The 23,928-nt window shown below is 38.5% G+C and overlaps 1 protein-coding gene across 2 annotated transcripts in view; it reads right to left on the reverse strand.

Moving 5' to 3' along the window:
• Positions 1 to 7,156: 7,156 nt before the first annotated feature.
• The window catches only part of HORMAD2 (HORMA domain containing 2), a 91,498-nt gene continuing 74,726 nt past the window's right edge, over positions 7,157 to 23,928 (reverse strand). For both annotated transcript variants that reach the window (XM_007975363.3, XM_073006823.1), the window contains exon 11: positions 7,157 to 8,182. In XM_007975363.3, coding sequence (XP_007973554.1) covers positions 8,078 to 8,182 — 105 coding nt within the window. In that variant the 3' untranslated portion in view covers positions 7,157 to 8,077. The remainder of the gene's footprint in view (positions 8,183 to 23,928) is intronic.

The following is a 23,928-nucleotide window of genomic DNA, read 5'->3' on the forward strand; positions in this document are numbered from 1 at the left end:
TTTCAGAATGACATGCGTATTCTGGGACCCACAGATAGGCAGAGATACTTGTCATTCTCAGTAATGACCTGACCACACCAATTCTTTAACATACAGAGATAGTTCTAAATGTTATAATTTCTTAGAAGAAAACATCATAGGGGTGTGCACATTGAAGGCAGGGGAATGAAGTGAAATTCTGCCCACTGGCTCATGCCTATGAAGTAAGGCTACTGGCCTTCTTTTAACTGACAAGTTAAAAGTATACTTGAAGGCTTCTGGATAACTTCTTTCTATATCAACCTACTAAGGATTGGTCTTCCCTCTGAATCTTGATGAATAGCAATGAAGTCTTTCTGTGGGGGTCTGAATATTTTCTTATATTATTTTTACATATGGTCACTGGAAGCAGATTGCTCTAGGTTCAAAATTCTGACTTTGCTATGTACTAACTGTGTGACCTTCAGCAAGTGATTTAACTTCTCTGTATCTTAGATACTTTATCCAAAATTGAGATAAAAGCAGTACCTGCTTCAGTTGCTGAAGAGGATTAAATGAATGAGCACATGTAGGTGCTTAGTGGAGTGTCTGACCTGAAGTAAGTGCCATTGATGTTGACTAGTATTGCGTTTAACTCTGCTGACTGGAGGTCCCACCACGGGCATGCAGGCCTGTAACACGAAAGCTGAAAAACTCTGACAAAGCAGAGGAGTGGGTGCCTGGGCCTGGGGAGGGTGGACTGGCTGCAAAGGGACACAAGGGAACTTCTGGGGTGACAAAAATACTCCATATCTTGATCACTGCGGTGGTTACCCCAGTGTAAGCTAAAAAGCATTCAAACAATTCTTTCTCTGATTATCCCATTTAATATACTAGTCCAGGCTCTAATCGCCTTACATCTGTATTAATGTAGTAGTCTCCTGGTTGATTTTTCTGTCCCTGAGCTATTTCTTCTTTAATTCCTCCTTGACGTGCCCATGCTCACTCCCATTTCTGGGGCTACTTCAACAATCATACCTAGAACAGTATATGAGCCATTTGTTTAAAAGGGAGGGAAAGAAATAAATGTGCATAAGCAAGTATGTTTGCTTGTTTATGCCTAAAATAGCTCTGGAAAGACATATGAGAAAGTGGTTATGTTAGCTCCCTATGGGGAAGGGAACTGGATGGCTGAGGGACTTGGGTGGCAGGGAGGTTTTTCTTTATATATCCTTTTGTTCCTTTTGAATTTTAAATCATGTGAATGTATTACCTAATCAAAAATAAATAAATAAAATATAGGAAATAATAAAACCCTACCGAGTTAATCTATTCATTCAATGAATATTTTATTTTTTTAAAATTTTTTAATTTTTTAGAGATGGAGTCTTGCTGTGTTACCCAGGCTGGTCTCAAGACTCTTGGGCTCAAGCGATCCTCCTGCCTCAGCCTCCCGAGTAGCTGGGACAACAGACACACACCACCGCAGCCAGCTCATTCAACAAATATTTACTGGTTATCTGTCACTTGTCAGGCACATAGCAGGGTTAGGGTGTCCACAGCCATGATTGTGTTTCATTGGCAGATCCTTCATAAACTGCACGTCACCAGCCCTGTCTGCTTGTTTAGCTTTAAAGCTTGCTTTTAGGAGATAGAAAGTCCACTGGTTAATCACAGTGGCCATGGCTGGCATCCGATTTAGGAAAAAACAAGGTCACGGTCAACTATGCTACAAAGGACCTCCCTCCACATACTGAAAAGACGTAAAAAGCTGTAGAAGTGGCAAGGGTATCAGATGATACCTCATAACTAATGTTTATCGAACATTAACTTTCTATGTGCCAGATATTCTTCTAAGTGCTTTCCCTGTATTAACTTATTGAGCTCTCACAATAACTCTGTGAGAAAGATAATACTATTGCCCCCATTTCACAGATAAGGAAGTTGATGTACACAGATAGCAAGTAAAACATTAAAATTGTCACACAGAGTCACACAGCTAGTAAGTAGGATGACCAGGGTTTGAACCCAGATAATGTCTAACTCTAGAACCCTGCCTTTTGGAAAAAGGATTGATAAAATGTTCCTTTGCTCTAAAATCTCTGTTGAAATTCAACTGTTTATAGAACTGTCACTGAGTTTTATAGCTGGAAGAGACTATGGTATTCAGTTTGTTCGATTCTTATCCAAATGGACAATATCTTGGACAACTAGTCTTGAACACTTCTGGTGATAAGGAACTCATTACAGCCAGAAGCAGTCACCACCATCTGACAGTTCTAATTGCTAACAAAAACAGTCAAATGTTGATTGCCTTCCATGTGCCAGGCAATTTGCTAGAGCATGGGGTGAAAGTTCTTTAATAGGTTGAGGCCAAATCTGCATCCCTGGGATGTCTTCCCATTGGGTCTATGTTCTATGCTTTGTAACAACACAGAATGTGTCTGTGGTTACCTGCATTTTATGACAACCTTTCATAAATTTAAAGACAGCTACAAAGTTCCCTTTAAACTTTCTTCTTCCTTGTTTATTCAGTCTGTTCTCATATCACAATCCCTAGGTGAGATTCATTTTTTTAATTAACAAGCTTCTATTTTAAAATGCAAATGTGGGAGGGCAGCATATTAAGCTTTATCTGATGCTTCTTTCCCATTGAACTATCTTGAGGGAAAGGGAGTTTCAATTTAGGGAAAGGAGTGGGCAACGTTCTGAGAACAGAGGCAATTGGAAGCATGGTTCAAGTGCTGGCCCTAGGCTTGGACAAGATGTTGATGTAGGAGCTCTGGGTAGGCAAAAAGCAGCATAGAAATCCCAAACTCCTGAGGCCAGGTGCAGTGGCTCACACCTGTAATCCCAGCACTTTTGGTGGGCAGATAGCTTGAGCCCAGGAGTTCAAGACCAGCCTGGGCAATGTGGCAAAACTCCATCTCTACAAAAAAACACAAAAATTAGCCAAGCGTAATAGCACATGTGTATAGTCCCAGCTATTTAGGAGGAGGCTGAGGTGGGAGGATTGCTTAAGCCTGGGAGGTTGAGGCTGCAATGAGCCGAGATTGTTCCACTGCACTCCAGCCTGGGTGACAGAATGAAACCTTGTCAAAAAGAGAAGAGAAGAGAAGAGAAGAGAAGAGAAGAGAAGAGAAGAGAAGAGAAGAGAAGAGAAGAGAAGAGAAGAGAAGGAGTGGAGAGGAGGGGAGGGGAGGGGAGGGGAGAGGAGAGGAGAGGGAAGAGAAGGGAAGAGAAGAGAAGGGGAAGGGAAGGGAAGGGAAGGGAAAGGGAAGGAAAGAAGGGAAGGGAAGAAGGGAAGAAGGGAAGGGAGGAAGGGAAGGGAGGCAGGAAAGGGAGGAAGGGAAGAAGGGGGAAGAAGGGAAGAAGGGAAGGGAGGAAGGGAAGAAGGGAAGGGAAGAAGGGAAGGGAAGGGAAGGGAAGAAGGGAAGAAGGGAAGGGAAGGGAAAGGGAAGAAAGAAGGAATCCTAAGTTCCTGGAGACAAAGTGGACATGCTAAGAGTTAAAAAGCAGCCATCGTGATGAACATCTGTTGAGTAGCAACTATATGTGTGCGGGGCTTGAATCCCCTTGCTTAAGTCTCACAAAATTATGAAATAGGTGTAATTATTATTCAGATTTTATAGATTGAGTGAACTGGGGGCTAGAGAGATGAAATATCTTATCTAGAAAATGAGAACTTTTGAATTTAGCAGCCTAGGCTTTTTCTTTTCTACCTTGCCAAAAGGAAGATGAAAAACTAACTTTGCTTGCTTACCCTAGAGCCAATTGATAATTACCCATATGGAACCTCAATGCTCCAGACTTAATCAGCCTTCAGGAGTCCTGAAATACCCAAACAGCCCCTTAAAATTCACGCTTATACCAGGTTTCTAAGTGTCTGAGACCCCAGGGAATGCTCTACTAGTGCCCCATAGATGTTTCTGGCTATCTCAAGCAGTCTGCATCTCTACTCCTCCATGGAAAAACTCATGCACTACTGAACACCATGGCACAGGTAAGTCCAGACTAAAATGTTTAATGAGCCTGGGCATGGTGGCTCACACCTGTAATCCCAGCACTCTGGGAAACTGAGGCGGGCAGATTGCTTGAGCCCAAGAGTTTGAGACCAGCCTGGGCAACACGGTGAAACCTCATCTCTACTAAAAACACAAAAATTATCTGGGCATGGTAGCATGTACCTGTAGTTCTAGCTACTTGGGAGGCTGAGATGGGAGGATCACTTGAACCTGGGAGGTCAAGGCTGTAGTGAGCCATGATCGCGCCACTATACTCCAGCTTGGGCGACAGAGTGAGACTGTCTCAAAATAAAATAAAATAAAATAAAAGTTTAATGAGACTTTACTACTTTACTACTAAAGGCTCTGGGGTAACATGATGGAATTATAACACAAGAAAAAGCCCTGAAGCTGAGTAAATCAGCCTATTACCAGAAACGCTGGCCAATCCCTTTCTCAACATCCTCTGTTGAGCAAATCTCATGTGCAACTTCCAGCCAGGTTGCAAGGGAATAGTTTACGCCAGCCCTGCACATAGCCAGTGGTACCTGTGAGCCACCACCTACTATAAGACTGAGTTTGCTCCTCCCAGACGGTGAAACTCTAATTGCAGAGATATTGTGCACCCAAGGGGATATTATATGAGCAGATTAGCTCCTTAGTACCTCAAGTCTTGCCATTTCTAAATAGGAACTTGACTTCACCAATGGATAACCCAAGGGCCCATTAATAAAAGCTTTTTTCTTTTTAACCAAGACAATGGTGTCCTCCTCCTCTATCAAAACTGGAAATTTTATATCAAGTCTCAGCCAAGACCTCAGTACACAAATCACACAGTCACACTGAAAATATTACCTTTTTTTCCTTTAAACAAACTAAAAATATCTAAAGAGAATACATTTAGGCATTTTCTCACTTGTACAGAATCTGGAATCCTACATTGTAGCAGATCTTGACTTAACTCTTACATGCACAGTGTGTTCAGTTTCATTATATTATTTGGGACCTCTTTCTAAATGATGATGATTATAACTGAGAATTCTTTCAATATAAGATTCTGTGGAAGTCCCTAAATATCCAATACTGTTGAGTTTGAAACCATAAATTGACAATTTTAAGATACATTAAAGTTGGCTCTAATGGTTAGTGGAATTTTAAGAACACACACACAACTCTGAACTCATGTGAAAGCAACTTTGACACTGATGAACATTTCCAGCCTCTTCCTGGAAGAGGTGAGCTGGAGAATGAAAGAACCCAGACAGCAGAGGGACCTGCAAGAGGGGAAATGAAGGTGTGGTTTCACTGCCTGGCTTCAAAGGCTGGCGGCAATCATGAGCCTAACCCATGTCTTTCCAGCTAGACCAAATTTCTGTAAAGACAGAAAAACCCCAAACAGCCAAATTCAAATTTCCCCTGCATAACTTTTTATTTAATAATGTCCCAGTTTCCAACTATCATCATCTAATCTTTGTGATCACACTGATGAACCAAGCACAGTCAGGGTGAGGGAATGACTGGTCTAGAACAGCTCAGGCATCCCAGCATGGGGCCTGTTTTCATTCTTTTCACTAAAGTGTCAGCTCTTTGATGCACTTGTGTTTATTTATCCCATTACAATAAAGAACCAAAATGAATAGACTAGAAAAAATATTTCTTTCCTTCTAATAAATCATTCAGTAGATAGAACTGAATATACTCCAATATTGATAGCTGGTTGCATATTTGAGCTCTGCTATGTAAAATCAGATAGTTCACGTTTTCACAGTTCTCAGATTCTCTTGATAACAGATCTCCTTCCCTGTGTGCCCAGCCAAGGGCACAGGCCCAGAAACTTCTCTGTTGTCTCACATACACACTGCCTCAGAAACACACAGTCCACCTACTGGCAGTGAGAGAGACTGTTCAGATGGGGAAACAGGTGTTAATAGAGATAATAAAATCACTATAGAAATTTTCTAGATAGATTCAGATTTGAGACTTTGATTTAAAGGATCTGTCAACCTTAGGCTAAGTTTACGATAATCACAAATATAGATTATGAGTTCAATTCCCCTTGAAGCAAAATAGTTCCTTTTGAAATCCAGATTAACTACTCAGTAGTGCTAATTTGCTTTGAGAGTCGTTTATAGAGTTTTTGTGAAGCTCCTCTGTGTTCAAATACCTGCAGTGAAGACAAGCCCACTAATTCACAAGGTAGCCCATTTCAAAATTTTGACAACTGACAACTGCAGAGTTAAAAAGCTCCTCTTGGGCTGGGTGTGGTGGTCCATGCCTGTAATCCTAGCACTTTGGGAGGCTGAGGTGGGTGGATTACTTGAAGTCAGGAGTTTGAGACCAGCCTGGGCAACATGACGAAACCCCATGTCTACAAAAGATACAAAAATAAGCCAGGCATGGTGGCACATGCCTGTAGTCCCAGCCAGTCCAGAGGCTGAGGTGGGAGGATCACTTGAGCCTGGGAGGTCAATGTTGCAGTGAGCTGAGATCATGCCGGGGGCGGAGGGGAAGCTCCTCCTTATAAATTGATCTCCTATAGCCTTTATCAATTTGTTCTTAGACCTTCTCTCTGGAGAGACATAAACCTAATTCCTCTACTAGACAGCTAATCTCTTTATGTGATTCTCTTAAAAGAAATGATAGTGACTCAGTCTACAATTCTATCAAGGATATAATAAATCCAATACCTTTCCCCTCCTTCTTTTAGTGGTAGAGCAGGCTTTCATGAGTCCACTTAATACACTAAAAGAAGGGGAAATGCTCCTCCTCGTTGGCAGGCCCCAGTGCTACAGTCCAATTTAAGACCCTAGTTTGGTAGGCTGCCCTAGATAGTCAGGAATGGCTGAGAGTCTGGTGTCTGGCAAGGGGCAGTGCTGAACAGGCAGGTTCCCTGGGATTTTCCTACAGAGATTTACCTTAGTCTGGGTCAGAGGTCACTGGTTCTCCATTTTGTGTGTGTGTGTGTGTGTGTGTGTGTGTGTGTGTGTGTGTGTTAGAATCTGGAGAGTTTTCCACAGCGCCTGAACCTGAGAGTTTGATTTAGTAGAAATGAGGCAGGCCTAGTAATCCATATTTTAACAAGCACTCCAGTTATTGATGTTCTCACTACACTTTACATTTGGAGAAATACTGATGGTAGCAAATAAACTTTTCCTTTCTGTGTGAAAAAAGATGAGGAAAAAAAAAAAAAAGTCTTGTATTTTCATTTTATTTAACCATAAGTCACACACTTAACATTTAACTTATTGGTCCTATCCATTTAAATTAAATTACTAAACCTCATTTTATAAGTTACTAAATCTCATGTTATATAAATAATAGAAATAACACTTTAAGTCATTTATTGTTCAGCTCATACTAATCATCAATTAAGTCTATCCAAATTCTTTCAGGATAAGGAGGGAACTAATAGCATCATTTGCAGGTTGCAGACTGATAAACTGAAGTGCTTGTTGGGAAATATTCAATATAGGTCTTAAGAAGAGAGCCAGGCTCCCGAATTGCAGCATGTTCCCTGTTTCGGATTGGCTAACAGAACAGGGCCTGGGGCCATAGTTGAGGGAGGGCACATTTTGGTCCCACAATTAGCTGATCAACCTTGTGACTGAGGTTAACACATAAATCACACCTGGATAAGCACCTCCGCATGCATCCTATGCAACTCTGTGGGAATTTTTAGTACAGCTAGAAAGGGATTCCAGTATACAGGTTACAACAAGTCAAAACATTTCACAGTAGCCTAAATACCTGAAGAGTTTAATTATGCAAAAAAAAAAAAAAAAAAAAATCCTTCTTTCCTTTGAGAACAACAGCTTCTTTCCAAAATAACTGCTGTGGTTCTTTTACAAATATAACATAAAAGGTGCCTCATCTCTAATCCAGCTTTGAAGTAATGCTATCCAGAGGCAGCCCTATTGACGCTCTTTCCTTGTGGCAAAGTGGACTCATGTCCTACCTGGCCAGTAATTTAGCACTTACTAACCGACAAAAAAATTGAGCAAACAATTTAGAAAAAGGTTTTGGTAACAGGAATTTACTTTCCTGCTAAGACAGTTTATGCATGTTTTTACAAAATAAACTTAATTTAAAATAAATGTAGAAAGAGTATTTAGCTTTCATTTTCTGTTAGGGATGAAGACCTTCACTGGTTCACTGACCTTCCTCTTCTTCCTGGAGTACTCAGAACTTTGCTGACTGCACACAAAATTCATTCTTTGAATCTGTGAGAATTACCAGAGAGAGGCACAATTCAGCAGAGATTTTGACATCTGCACAAGACATATATAAGACAGGTAGACCAAGCATTAATCCCTCAAGCTGCATAACGGATCCAAACCTGCTTTCCTGTGGGTTGGTTTGGCCCTGCACAGAGGCCCTGCTGCCAGTATCAGAGTCTGGTATTCCAAGTTTCAGGAGCTGAGGTCCCTTGGAGGCAGCCAGTTCCTGAGACAGTTTCTTGGCTCTCTCTAGTGAATTCAACACATCCAAGTCTTGAGAGAAGGCTTGTTAAGGTGTGGGGCCAACAAGAAGCAATTAAGGTTTAGGAGAGATCTGAGGCACTGACTGCTTTAGAGGCAAATGTAATTTAAGTCCCAATTTCAGGTAGCAGAGACATACTGCCTTGTCTTTTCTATCGTATGTTCAGAATAATGAATTAAGAAGAAACATAACCTTTCTACTGAGGAGTATGTTAGTGATGAAAGGGAAGTTGGTCAGTGAAACATTATAGATATATATTTTGCCATTGAGTTTGGCTTTGGTAAAGATTTTAGAACTTATTTTTGCTTAACCAGGTGAACAATTAGATATATTATAATTTGCCAAACAATCCCTAATGCGTGGAATTCCAAGAAACACATAGAGGACATTCATATATTTTCCAGCCACTAGATGGGAGGAAAGGTTTTTCCATGTCCTATGTTTTTCACTTGTGAGAATATATAGTAGAGGTTCCAAAATTACCCCTTTTGTCCTTTGTAGGAGAGGCATGTTGTTATTACTGATATGTTATTATAACAAAACAGTGGAAGTGCCAATAAAACATTTAAGTGCCATTTAGGAACAAAGATTGGGGATCAAAATGGCTAACTTAAGCACTAATTCATCCTTTAGTTTTATAAAGCAGTTGAATTTCTGATCTCAGAAACCACAAATTCCTTTTGGCTTATACTAAGACAGTAGCTATGCAAACTCTGAGAAAATATATAGAGCAGCCCGTCAAATAACTCGTTTACTTACATGTAAAAATTTGAAATGGCCTGCTCTAAAGGAAAGGAAATAGCAACATAAAAACTCAAAGCACAAAAACCAAGTTGTTATCTAGGAGATGAATTTGTTATGGTTTGACTGTAGGAAAAAGTATCTGGGAAAAGTTAGCTAGATATGTTGCTTGGCCATGCTTTCCATTCAAACCAAGCTATCCTCACTTCTATCAAATCTGGGTACACATGAAAGAAGAGAAGATGAGTGGACAAATTCTCAACTGACCAGTTGACCTGATAGTTTAATAGTTTTGTTCTCTTTTTCTTCCATTGTTCAAATAAATCAAAGTTTAATTATGAGTTGCAGAACTGTAATTTTATTGCAGTGAGTCAAAATATCTTCAATATTTCAAGTTAATAGTGAGGCCTGGGAACTCTCAATGGTTTATAGAAAATTAGTGGGCTGAAAAACAAGTATGTTATCAGCCAGGGGACACTTCTTAACATAGACAAGTAATATATACAAACTACATAAACCAACAAATTTATCCACACAAAGGAACATTTGAGAAACATTTTTCAGGTGTATTCCAACTGGCTGAGTTTGTGTACTTGATGCCAAAACCAACAAGTCAAGCAAAGGGCCAGTAATCAGGCAGGCTAGAAAGATTATCTGGATGATCTGAACATCAGATGATCATCAAATGACTTCTAATACATTTCATATTATATTTTAAACATACAGCTTATAAGTGTTTCTCTTTTAATTATTAAGTGTTTCTTGATGCAGATTAACAAGAGGCTACTATGATCTGTTTACCAATAGAGCCTCAGGAGTAGAGTATCCACATATGTATCTGAAAAAAGCCCTGAAGATATGCTTTCTGGATATGATGTTGCCCTACTTTCCATCTTTGGTTTAGTAACATATTCTCCATTTGGGAAGCCAAAAAGTAGGCTTTGCCTTAAGCACAAATAGGATAGCCAGCTGATTTAGTAGCAGTATTTGGGAAGTTCTAGAAGGGATCCCTTCTTCTAAATGACTCTTTTTAATCACTTATTCCTTTATTCACTCCCTTTAAAAATGCTTGTTACTTGAATGTTCTCCCAAGGTTCTGTCTTTGGCTGTCTTTCTCCTTATTCTCCACACCCTCCCTGAGTGATCTCATCCGCTTTTAGGAATCAATTACCAATCATAAGCAAAGACCCCCACATTTTTGTTTACAGCCTAGATCTTCCTTCTGAACTTCAGATCTATGTGTGTATCCAACTGCCAACGAAAAGTCTCTACATGGGTATTCCAAAGAAAACTCAAGTGCAGTCTGTCCAAATTGCAATTCATCATCTGCTTCTCTAAGCCTGTTCCCAATCTTTGTTCTCATTCACCCAAGGTGTCCAAGTTAAAAATCAGAGAATCATCCATGAGTACTCCATCATTCTCATGCTAGCATCTAATTAATCACTAATTCCTTTTGATCCTACCTCCTTAATAGCTCTCAAATCCATCCATTGTCCTCTATTCCCATTACTTCTTTAGTGCAGGCAAACATCATCTCTCCCAATCACTGGTCCCCACTCCCACTATGACTGCTTCTCCAGTCCATTCTTCACTCTGGAGCACAAGTTGTCTCATATGCAGATCTGACCACATCGCTCTTCTGCTTCATCAATCATCCATTAATAACTTCCCATGGACCTCAGAATAAAGTCTAGGTGCTTTATGGCCTTGGCCTATTTCTGCAGCTCCATCTTCCCCCACACTTAACCACTTGCAGTTCTAATGGGCCCTGCTTGCCCCACTCTGGACTTTACCTTTAATACCCACACCCATGTTTTGCTCCTCTCTTCTTCATTTGGCCCAGGGGCAGCTCCATAGTTTCTTCTGCCTGCTGGGCTTCCCTGACACCCCCATGGCTGTGTTCTTTTCTTACCCCTTTTGTAGCATTTACTATGCAGTATTATCAAGCCTACTTAGTAGTCTTCCCATCCAGAGTGTAAACTCCTTGAGGTTAGTGCCATTTTTTTTTTTTTCCTTTTTGAAATGGAGTCTTACTCTGTCACTCAGGCTACAGTATAGTGGTGCAATCTCAGCTCACTGCAACCTGCATCTTCCAGGTTGAAGCAATTTTCATGCCTCAGCCTCACAAGTAGCTGGGATTACAGGCACCCGCCACCATGCCCAGCTATTTTTGTATTTTTATTAGAGACAGGATTTTACCATATTGGACAGGCTAGTCTCAAACTCCTGACCTCAGGTGATCCACATGCCTTGGCCTCCCAAAGTGCTGGGATTACAGGCATAAGCCACTGCGCCCAGCCCCAGTATTTGCATCATCTTTGTATTCTCAGTTCCTGGCATCTGGTAGAGCTCTTTAATTATTGGCTGAATGAATGAACACATAAATGAAACTGATTTTAAGCCAGGCGATGAGCTGGGCACTAAAAACATGCCTCTAGTAATACAAAGATCAATGAGACATAGATGGTTTCCCAGAATTGAGCCTTGTAAAGGAGAGACATTAAGTACACAATTACAATATAATGCAATGCAATGTAATGCCAAAATTGACATTCGGCAATTCATTCAGCAGTTATTTATTGAGTGTCAGCTATGTGCATAGCACTCTTCTAGGTGTTTGGGACATATCAGAGAACAAAAGAGATAAAAATTCCTGCCCCATGAATTTTACAATCTGGCCATGTTACTTTCCAATGGCATCCATTGCTTTCAGGACAAAGTCCAAAAATGGCCTTTCATACCCCAGACATAGTTCTTTACATTTTCACGGGAGGGAAAGTGTCACAGACCCTGATGAAAGCTATGCAATCTCTCCTCAGAAAAATGCTCACACCTCCACTCACTAATCTACTTTGGCAGGCTGTTTGAGGGGCTACTAGACCCCCTGAGTACTTCCCAGTTAGAGTTATGACTCCTCAGGCCCTGGCTTTGCCTAGCCTCATACCTTGCTTCTCATACCTTGCTTCCTCTTGATTCTAAACCTTTGCACATGATGTTCCTTCTGCCTAAAATGTTCTTTACCCTCCACTGCCCTCCCTTTTTGCCTAGTTGATTCCTACTCATTCTTCAGATCTCAGATAAAAAAAAATATTTCCTCAGAGAAACTCTCTCCATCCCAAATAAGTTAGGTCTCCCAATCATAGAACTATGTGGAGTTCTAGGAGATCAGGAACATGCATGTCTTGGTTACATTTGTATCACTAGCATCTAGCAAGTGCCTTGACATAGTAAAAGCTCAATAAATACTTTCTGATGAATGAATTTTCAAAGAGCACTCTGCCTGCAGTGTAGAAATGTATTGGAGACATCAAGCAGATACAGTCTGTTATAGTGGTAGACAGATGGTAACTTGCATGGCAGTGGAGATGGAGAAAAGTTAAAATTGAGAGATATATTTGGGAGTTGGAGTCAGAAGGATGGCCAGTTGGATATCATGGTAAGAGAGAGATAGATGGGTCAATAATAACTTCCCTGTTTCTAGTTTGGTTAACTGCATGGATGGAGGTGCTGTTCTCTCAGGTTGAGAAGAATGGGAGTTTTCAACCTGTTGAGTTTGGAGTGCCTACAAAACCTCCACGTGGACATGTTGAATTGGTAGCTATATGTAGAAGTCTGAAGTTCAGGAAAGAGGTCTGGGTTGGAGATGTAAATCTGAAAGTCATAAGCATAAGGAGGATAATTAATGCCATGGGTGTGGGAGAGTTTGTTTATTGAAAGATCAGAGTGTGGAAAGGGAAAGAGATCAGGACATAGCCTGAGGAAATCCAACATTTAGAGATTAGTTAGAGGATGAGCCAACAAAGGAGACTGAGAAAGAGAGAGATAAAAGAAGATTAGCAGACCATAATGTTGAGAAAGCCAGGGGAAGGGGGTTTTAAGGAGAGGGAGTGGAAAAATTAAAAGATGGTGATCAACAGTGTCAGGTGTTGCTGAGAGGGCAAGGAAGATGAGGACTCAAATATGTCCACTTGATTTCACCACATGGGGTTTACTGAGTGCATTGGATTGATGAGGGTGGAAGTCACTTTGAAGTCATGTGAAGAGCGAATAAAAGATTAAAGAAATTGAGACAAGTACACAAAGTTTTATAGAAGTCAAGAGGGAGTGACCAACTCAGGCTTGGGAATTTAGAGAAGGCTCCTTAGAAGAGAGACATTGAGCTGAGTATTGAAGGAAGAGCAGCAGTTCACCAGACTGGAAATGGTGGTGGGAGAAGGGGGAGGTTATTCTAGGCAGAAAGTTCAATATGTTTAAAGACAATGAAACGTGAAAAGACATGGAAAATACATGAGATGGTGGGAAATGTCCCTTTATTAGATTGACTCTCAGCGTTAGGTATTATGCATTCAACATACTCCTGTTAAAAATGCAAATTCCCCTGAAATTTTTACTCAATATGATATTAGTGTAAGTGAATTTACCAAGTGGTCTCCAAGTGTCAGCCTACTAAAAGCAGAACCTCACAGGCTTTGGAAAAAGGACAGATATGTTGTGACACAGAAAGGGCAGCTCAGGGCACAGTACTTGTTTTGTGTGAGGAGGTAGACCTGCACGGGGAACCAAGGGAGAGGGCAGTCCCAGGCAGCCAGGAAATATAACGAGTTTTGTGCCTGGGGTGAGTGTAGTGAATTTTGCTCACTTCAAAATTATTTTTCAAGTCAGATCTGGCAAAATGTTTTCTCTTGAGAAAACTAGTCCTCACCAGTATAAATTGGTAGTTAAGTTTATGTCTAGAATCTTTGGATTTGGCAGTTTCCAGATCAAAGACTTCTATGGTTCAAAGGATCTATGTCCCTAAAAGTAAGTTATACCACTGATGTTTTGATTCACTTAACATTTATATTTTTGGCACAATGAAAGGGAGATCAACAGTAATTATAAAATAAATGCCGTTAATATAAATGCAGTTTATGCTAACATTGTGATGAATAAGCAGTAAGAAAGCAAATGCTTTGAGAGAATACTTACCTTCAACACCAGTGGAGCTGTAAGCTTTCTTGATATGTTGGTACAGTAAAGGAAAGAAAGGAGTAAAACATGACAAGAATTATTCAAGTTTGTGGTAATGCCATTGGCCAAGGTTACAAATAGAAGAAGTTGATGGAGTGGGAGGTGGGAACATGATGGGGAAGATAGATGGAGAAATAATTGACTCTGTTTATAAGATTCTGAATTGGATGTGAGATACCCAAATGAAGATGTTCACCAGGCATTGACTATGTGAGCTGGATCTAAGGATGGAGGAAATCACGTCAAGAGCCCACTGGGAAATGTCTCATGTTTTACTGGGACTTGTGAGGGGTTTGCCCATTCAATTAATTTCTTATCTTCTGCAGTTTATGACCAGAGTTCTGGACCATGACTATCTCTATTTAGGAGGTAAATGTGTATTCTTCTTAGGCTCATAATCAGATATTTCCATTTATCTCCAAAAGTTATTACGTAAGTTCTCCCTTACCCCCTTCTCTAAGGTATCATATGACTTTAAAAGTTTTATAATTAATTCATTTATTTGACAAATGTTTTTTGAGCACCTTCTCTGTGCCAGACATTGTGTTAAACACTAAAGATACAAAGCTGATCAAGACACTTCATGTCCTCAAAGAAGGCCTGGTACAGGGAAACAAACAGGTTACAGAGGAAATGACAGAGTCATGTATAGGGTACAGCAGGGGTTCCAAAAAGATCTTATCAGTTCTTTCTGAGGAGGCCTGGCAAGGCTTCAAAGGGGATATGAAGCTTGAACTAAGTAATGCAAGATGAGCAGACATTCACCAGGCAAACAGCATTAGGAAATGGGGTTGCAAATAACATATTTTAGACAGAAGGAGTACAGGTACAGGGATATAAAGCAGGATACCTCTGGGGAATTGGATATAGTTCAATGGGGCTAACAGGAAGGGTGTGGGAGTGGTGGGCTAGGTCAGACAATGTCATTCTTTAAAGTTTGGACTTTGTAATGGGAGTTTGTAATGGAATACCCCAAAGGGTTCCAAGAGTAGGTCTGTTTTAGAAAGATCCCTATGGCAGCAGTGTGAAGGGTGGATTGAAGAGGAGTAAGATGAGAAGCAATGAGGCTACTTCAGAAAAGGAATGATCTGAGCAAGACCAAAAGCCACAGTAAAGTTAGAGGGAGAACATTAAAAGGATAAAGGGCTCAGCAGAGACAGAATGAGTGCCTGAACCTGAGCCCTACCATGACTTGATGATCTTTAATTGGAATAAGCACAGGTATAGTAAAGGAAAGAAAGGAGTAAAACATGACAAAAATTACCCAAGTTTCTGGTAATGCCAGTGACCAAGATGGGAAATAGAAGTTGAGGGAGTAGGAGGTAGGAACATGGTAGGAAGGATGGATGAAGAAACAACTGACTCTGTTTTCAAGATTCTGAGTTGGAATGAGATATCCAAATGAAGATGTCCACCAGGCATTGACTATGTGATCTGGAGCTAAGGATGAAGGAAATTGCATCAAGGGCATATATCAAAAGAAGTATTCACTTGGGACAAAAGAAAGAATATTACTTCTTCTGAGGTCCAAAAGAATGAGGTAAAGTGGATACTGATATAGGTAAACATTTAAATATGAGAGCAAAAAGTTGAATGATTTATGTTTGATGGCCTTAATTATTTCTATGAAGTAGAGTTTAGGTCATCTGCCTAGAAAGGGAGTAAATTGGTGTTGGGTGGCACTTAAAACACTTAAGTGGTAAAAGTATAAAATGGTCATTTGGACAATGGGAAAAGCAGTTGATCATAGATTTGTAAAAATAATGTAGACTTTTACTTAGGATCCAGATAGCTTTAAGACATAACACCTTCAAATTAAACATTTGAATGCTTACAACAGACTATATACTAAAAAATTCTATATGTTATGTCATTTATTCCTCACAATAACTGTGTGTGATGGGAGGGGGAGTGTTTATTCTTCTTGTACAGATGTAGAAACTGAAGCTCAGAGAAGTGAAATGACTTATCCAGTTCACACATTTAGTAAGTGCAAGTTTTGAACCCAGGTCTCCTGATTTCAAGTTTAGTGCTCCTTAAAATTTGTTTCTTCAACCCAAAGGGGAAAACAAGGTAAGAAATTATAGAATAGTCTATAAGAATTCTTTGTAGCATCCTTAAGCTTCTATTTGGGGTTGATCTTTCCTTGGGCACAGCCTATTGGGACTTCAAACTAAACAAAACCAAAGTCAAATTTATTGTTTTTCCTTTGTAACCAATTTTTCCTCATGACTCTACAATTTCTGTAAATCATCATTTCCCAGTCATCAAAGGTGGAAAACAGTCACCTTAGATTCATCCCTTGTTTCCTAATGCCTACACAGTGTTCTTGTAATGAGTAAATGGAATAGCACAGATAGAGAACTCGGTATAACCTGTCACATGTGCAAGTCATTCAGTGACTGACAGTTATCATAATTCCTACTGCCACAGGAATCCCCAGCTCCAGGCAAATTAGATACTTGTGGTACACTGAAAAACAGGCCCCAAAAGATGTCCATGTCCTAAATTCTGGAGCCTGTGAATGTGACCTTACATGGCAAAAATATAAAAGGAGGACATCTCTACAGATGTAATATAGGATCTTGAAATGGAGAGTTCTTCTTAATTATCCAGGTGGACCCTAAATGTAATCATATGTATCCTTGTAAGAGAGAGGCAGTGGGAGATGTGAACACAGGCAGAAGAGAAGACAATGTGACAATAGGGTCAGAGACTATTGTGACCAGGAATGCCAGCAACTACTAGAAGCTGGATGAGGCAAAGAATAGAACTTCTCTTAGAGCCCCAGAGGGAGTATAGCTCTGCTGACATCTTGATTTCAGGCCACTGATACTGCTTTTGGACTTCTGGCCTCTAGAATTGTGAGAAAATACATTTTTGTTGTTTTAAACCACCAAACTTGTAATTTATTACAGCAACCAAGGGAACTAATCCTCCAAACATACCACATTCTTTTCCCTCTTCTCTATTTCCTCTAGATTTAAGAAAACAGAAATCTTCCATTACTTTCTTTCTTTTAAATTTTGAATAATTCCTTCAAGGCCAATGTCTAACAGTACTTCATCCACAAACCCTCTCTTGCTCCTTTAATCTGACATGAACTTTCTTTCTAATGAATATCCACACTACATTTTTGTAACTGAATGTTTCTGACAACATAAATATTTGTAAATAAATTGCCCTATACCTGGGATTGGATTTTTATTTAGGAATTCATGTGTATTAATTTTATGGCCTTTTACCTCTCTGCAATGCTTTACACAATGTCTTTCACACAGTAGGTATCAATAATTCTTTGCTACACTACCTCTACTACTTACAAAAGTGTTCAGTTACACAGTTATTCATACATTCAAAAGCCGTACTGTCTAATATGACAGCTATTAGCTACATGTGGCCATTTATATTTAAATTAATCAAAATGAAATAAAACTTAAAATTTACTTCCTCAGTTGCATTAGCCACATTTCTGGTGCTCAATAGCCACATGTGGTGAGTGGCTACCTATTTGATATCACAGATATAGAACATTTTTATTATCACAGGAAGTTCTATTGGACAGAGCTATTCTACATGACAATCTTGAATATTATACAAGTAAATAGAAATTTTATTAGGGATTATGGTGATAATAGGAATATAGATACTAGAAATAATGTTTCCTCAAAACACGAAGGCATATTATTATAAAAATGTTTGTTTCCCAAGATTAATTCATCAAATAAAAGTAATCTCAATAAAAATTCCAATAATATGTCTGTTGGAACTTGTTAGGCTGATTCTAATAGTCATCTGAAAGAGAAAATACGTGGGAAATCCTTAAAAAGAAAGAATAATGAAAAAGAAGAATAATGAGGGGAATAATAATAATAAAGATAATAATAATAAAGAGAATAAAGAAAAAGAAGAATAATGAAGAATAAAGAAAAAGAATAATAATAAATATAAAGGGAATAAAGAAAAAGAAGAATAATGAGGGGAAACAGTTACCCTTCCAGATATTAAAAGCTACTATAAAATCAAGGTAATTAAAAATTATATCACAAGAGTGGATATATGGATCAGTGAAATAGAAGAGAAAATCTAAACACAAGCCTATGCTTTAGTTTATGAAAAAGGTGGCATTTCAATTAGCAGGGAAAGGGCAGACTATTCAGGTGGTACCAATAAAATGGGAAAAAGTTATCATACTGGGGGAAATATCCCAGCCAACTTAAGGAAACAAATGTATAAACCCAAACTACAAATCTAGTAAAACAAAATATAGAAAACATTATGTATAACTTTAGCATTGGGAAGACCCTCTTAAGTAACATATAAAATGCATAAAATGGGGGGAGATAGCATTAGGAGATATACCTAATGTAAATGACGAGTTAATGGGTGCAGCACACCAACATGGCACATGTATACATATGTAACAAACCTGCACGTTGTGCACATGTACCCTAGAACTTAAAGTATAATAATAATTTTTAAAAAGTAAAAAAAAAAATGTATAAAAAGATGAGACCATGGAAAGACATCTGCATTCATAGATTGAAAGACAATATGGTTAAGATGTCAATACTACCCAAAGCAATCTACAGACTCAACACAATCTTTGTCAAAATCCCAATAAAATTTTTTGCAGAGATAGAAAAACCCATTCTAAAATTTATGTGGGATCTCAAGGATCTCCAAATGGCCAAAACAATCTTGAATAAGAAAAACAAAGTTGGAGGTCTCACATTTCCTGATTTCAAAGCTTACTACAAACCTACAGTAATCAAAACAGTGTGGTACTGGCATAAAGACAGGCATATAGACCAATGGAGTAGAGTAAAGAGCCCAGAAATAAACCTTCATGTATATGGTCAAATGATTTTCAACAAATGTGCCAAGAACATTCAATGAGGAAAGATAGTCTTTTCAACAAATGCTGTTAAGAAAATGGAATATCCATATGCAAAAGAATGAAGTTGGACCTTTATCTTAGATCATACACAAAAGTTAACTCAGAAAGGATCAAAGACCTAAACTTAAGAGCCAAAACTATAAAACCCTTAGAAGAAAACATAGGGAAAATCTTCGTAACATTGGAGTTAACAAGGATTTCTTAGATATGACACAAAAAACAAAGGCAAAAGAAAAAATATGTAAATTGGACTTCAAAATTTAAAACTTTTGTGCATCAAAGAATGCTATTATCAAGAAGGAAACCCATGGAATGAGAGAAAATATTTGCAAATCATATATCTGATAATGGATTAATGTCCAAAATATATAAAGCATTCCTACAACTCAACAACAAAACAACACTGATTTTAGTGGGTATGGTGGTTCACACTTGTAATCGCAGCTATTCAGGAGGCTGAGGCAGAAGGATCGCCTGAGCCCAGGAGTTTGAGACCAGCCTGGGCAACATAGTGAGACCCTGTCTCTTAAAATACAAACAACCAAAAAAACAAACAAAATCCTGAGTTTAAGATGGGCAAAAGACTTGAAGAGACATTTGTCTAAATAAGATATGCAATTAGCCAATAAGCACATGAAAAGATGCTCAATATCACTATCATCAGAGATGCAAATTAAAGCCACAAAGATATACCACTTCATACTCATTATAATAGTTATTATTAAAAAAAACAGAAAATAACAAGTTGGGGATGATGTGGAGAAACTGGAACACTTGTGCATTGCTGGTAGAAATGTTAAATGGTGCAGCTGCTATGGAAAATAGTAGGGCAATTCTTCAAAAAATTAAAAATAGAATTACCATATTATCCAGCAATTTCATTGCTGGGTACATACCCAAAAAGACTGAAAGCAGGAACTTGAACAAATATTTGTACACCCATGTTCATAGCAGCGTTATTCACAATAGCCAAAAGGTAGAAACAACCCACCTTCCATCAATAGATGAATGGATAAACAAAATATGGTATATACATACAATGGAAGATTATTCAGCTTTAAAAGGAAGGATATTCTGATACATGCTCAAACATGGATGAACCTTGAGGACATTATGCTAAGTGAAATAAGCCAGTCAAAAAAGAGCAAATATTATATAATTCCACTTGTATAAGGTATATAGAGTAGTCAAATTCATAGAGACAGAAAATAGAATGATGATTGCCAGGTGCTATGGGGAGACAGAGATGAGGAGTTATTGTTTAATGGGTATAGTTTCAGTTTGGGAAGATGAAAAAACTTCTGGAAATGGATAATGGTGACAGTTGCACAACAATGTGAATACACTTAATGCCACTGAACTGTACCCTTAAAAATTGTTAAAATGGCAATTTATATATTCTGTATATTTTACCACAATAAAAAATCAACACAAAAAGAAAAATTAAAAAAAAGAAAAAACAAAAGTCAGCACACGGCCGGGCATGGTGGTTTATGCCTGTAATCCCAGAACTTTGAGAGGCTGAGGCAGGCAGATTAGTTGAGCCCAGTGGTTTGAGAACAGCCTGGGCAACATGGAGAAACCCCATCTCTACAAAAAATTTTAAAAATTATCTGGGTGTGGTGGCACATGCCTGTAATCCCAGCTACTCGGGAGGCTGATGTGGCAGAAGATTGCTTGTACCCAGGAGGCAGAGGTTGAGGTGAGCCAAGATCATGCCACTGCACTGTGGCCTGGGCAACAGAGTGAGACCTTGTCTCAAAAAAAAACAAAAAAAGAAAAGAAATTCAGCACATGATTTATAAAAATGATGAAACCATAAAAAATAAGCATCTTTTCTTAGGTAATACAATCTTTGAACAGGACTATATCCAGATAATCAAAAACTTCAATTATCTTCTGGCCCCCTAGGTATCTATCCTAGAGAAATGCTTCCACATATGCACAAAGAGTCATGTTCCAGGACATTCCGGAAGCAATGTTCCTAAGAAAAAGTAAAAACTTAAATGTTCATCAATATCAAAAACTTGAAATAAACCTAGAACACTTTAATACTAAGGATTACTATGCCATAGTTAAAAAGAATGAGGCTCATTTAAGTATACTGATAGGGAAAAATCTATAAGACGTATATTGAGTGAAAAAAGTAAGTTTAAAAAAAGGACAATATTATTGCATTTGTGATTTTAAGATGTCCACAAATCGCCGGGCATGGTGGCTCACGCCTGTAATCCCAATACTTTGGGAGGCAGAGGCGGGCAGATCACCTGAGGTCAGGACCAGCCTGGCCAACATGGTGAAACCCTGTCTCTACACAAATACGAAAATTAGCCAGTCATGATGGTGGGTGCCTGTAATCCCAGCTACTCTAGAGGCTGAGGCAGGAGAATCGCTTGAACCCAGGAGGCAGAGGTTGCAGCGAGCTGAGATTGCGCCACTGCACTCCAGCCTGGGTGACAGAGCAAGACTCTGTATCCAAAGAAAAAAAAAAAAAAAAAGATGTCCACAAATCAAATGTTTGCATGTATATACCTATATACAGTACTGCCTAATAGAAATAGAATGCAAGACACAACTAGACACCAAATAAATAATTTTAAACTTGAACCATATTTTAAAAAATAAGAAGAAACTGATTAAATTAAAATTTAATATTTAATTTAACCCAATATATTAAGAGAGATATTTTATGTTCTTTTTTTGCAGTACATCCTCACACTCCAGCGTATATTTTATACCTACATCTCAATTCAAACTAGCCACATTTCAAGTGCTCAATAGCTGCATGTGGCTAGTGGCTGCCATATTAAACAACATATCGTGTATGTGTGTGTGTATTTTGAGACAGGGTCTCGCTCTGTCATCTAGGCTGGGTTGCAGTGGTGCCATCCATGGCTTACTGTCGCCTTGACCTCCCTGTCTCAGATAATCCTCCCACCTCAGCCTCCCAAGTACCTGGGACTACAGGCACACACCACCATGCCCAGCTAATTTTTGTATTTTTGGTAGAGACAGGCTTTCACCGTATTGCCCACGCTGGTCTCAAACTGCTGGACTCAAGTTATTGGCCCACGCCAACCTCCCAAAGCGCTGGGACTACAGATGTGAGCCACCATGCCCACCCTGTGTGTGTATTTCAAATGTAAAGGAAAAGGTATGGAATATCCTCATTGGCAGTTTTTGAACTATCTATGAGAATGTATTCATGTGTAAATTGTATTAAATATAATCAAACTTAAATTAAAAATATGAAGTTTCATATCAATGTGTTTATTAATTGTTTAAATTGTGTTTTCTATTACTTGACATGGTTATAATAATCAACATGTTTATTACTTCAATCTGTTTTATCCCCTTTATTTCAAAGTGATAAAAAATGTTATTGTAAAAATATTTTTACTTGCAATCTTGCTTTATTTGCAAAGGTAAAAAAGAACATTTTATAAAATAATGTTTATTTGGCTTTTAAAAGGTATAAAATATTCTAAAATATTATTAAATGCTTTTCAATAGAAAAATGTCAGTTACTTTCTTACTTTCAAATGCCTGAGTAAATAATTATGAATTCTGTGGTAGTTAAAGGTGGATACATTAAATACATGAACACGCTCAAGTGCATACTTGAAGTAATTATAAAAATGAAAAAGTTGTTTCTTGGTTTGTGGCATGAATAGAGGAAATTTACAGGCAATGACATGATGGTGTCATTAGATGTACTAAAGTTTGACATACGTTTGCTGATTCTTCAAAAAAGAGATGAACAGATAATAGATACAGAATTGGAAATGCAATACCCTGCTTCTCACAGACTTGCTATGTAGGTCATTTGCTTGAACATGAGCCTCTATAAGTGCTTTAGCAGGTGTTGAGAGGAACATAGCATAACTGTAAGTACAGAAATGACTATAGAGATAGGTCCCATAAAATATCAGAAAAAGACCACTTTGATATGAAAATTGTCTAAGAGGGAAGATCTCTATTGGTGCAATATCTAAACCTCAGGTCATAATTGCTTACTCTTGCTGGCAGGAAGGAGCGACCAAAGTAGACTACACTTAGGAACTCTGGCATCCCCAGTAAAGTTCCTCCATACAAGGCAGAGGCAGAGTTGCAAGATACAGTCACTAAGAAGTCAGATTTTCCCTTTAAATTGACCCTAAATTCAATTGAAGAGAAATAGAAAACCCCTAAAGAGAAGTAGTTGAGTGTTTAGAGAAAGGATAAGTTTTACATGGGGGGCACACACCTAAACTTAATTTTCATATTATTTATCCAGGAAATGATGAAACATTTTTAAAATTTCTAACACAAAATGAGAATAATCATACCTCTCCTCTTCCTGATCTAGCTTTGAAAAAATATATTCAAACACTTTGCTGTAATTAACAGAATTTTCTACAACATCAATTTAGTTCAAGTATAGTTATTTAATTGCTTCCATTTTTGTTAGTTTTATATATCTGTTTCAACAGCTAATACATTTACATAATATGCAATTCAAAAGGTAATATAAAGGTATATAGTGAAACTCTCCCTGCTGTCCCAGAACCATTCAAGTCCCCTTCTAAAAGACAACCACTGTTACCAGTTTCTTTTACATCCTTGCAAAAACCATCTGTACTGTTGTCATTTCAAAATCAACTGCATCACTAAAAACTTAAAACTGGTATAAAATTCATGATATCACTCTCTTCAAGTTGTTTTATTAAATCTGGGCTAGGCCCGGCCACAGTAAGAGTAAATGAGGAAATGGAGGGTTGTGACCAAGTAACAGACCTATCTGCAGCGCCACTCTTGGTCTTTTATGGAGGTGAGCTTTCTTCCCATTCCTCCAGT

The sequence above is a fragment of the Chlorocebus sabaeus genome, chromosome 19 (assembly GCF_047675955.1).
Source record: "Chlorocebus sabaeus isolate Y175 chromosome 19, mChlSab1.0.hap1, whole genome shotgun sequence".
Taxonomy (NCBI): domain Eukaryota; kingdom Metazoa; phylum Chordata; class Mammalia; order Primates; family Cercopithecidae; genus Chlorocebus; species Chlorocebus sabaeus.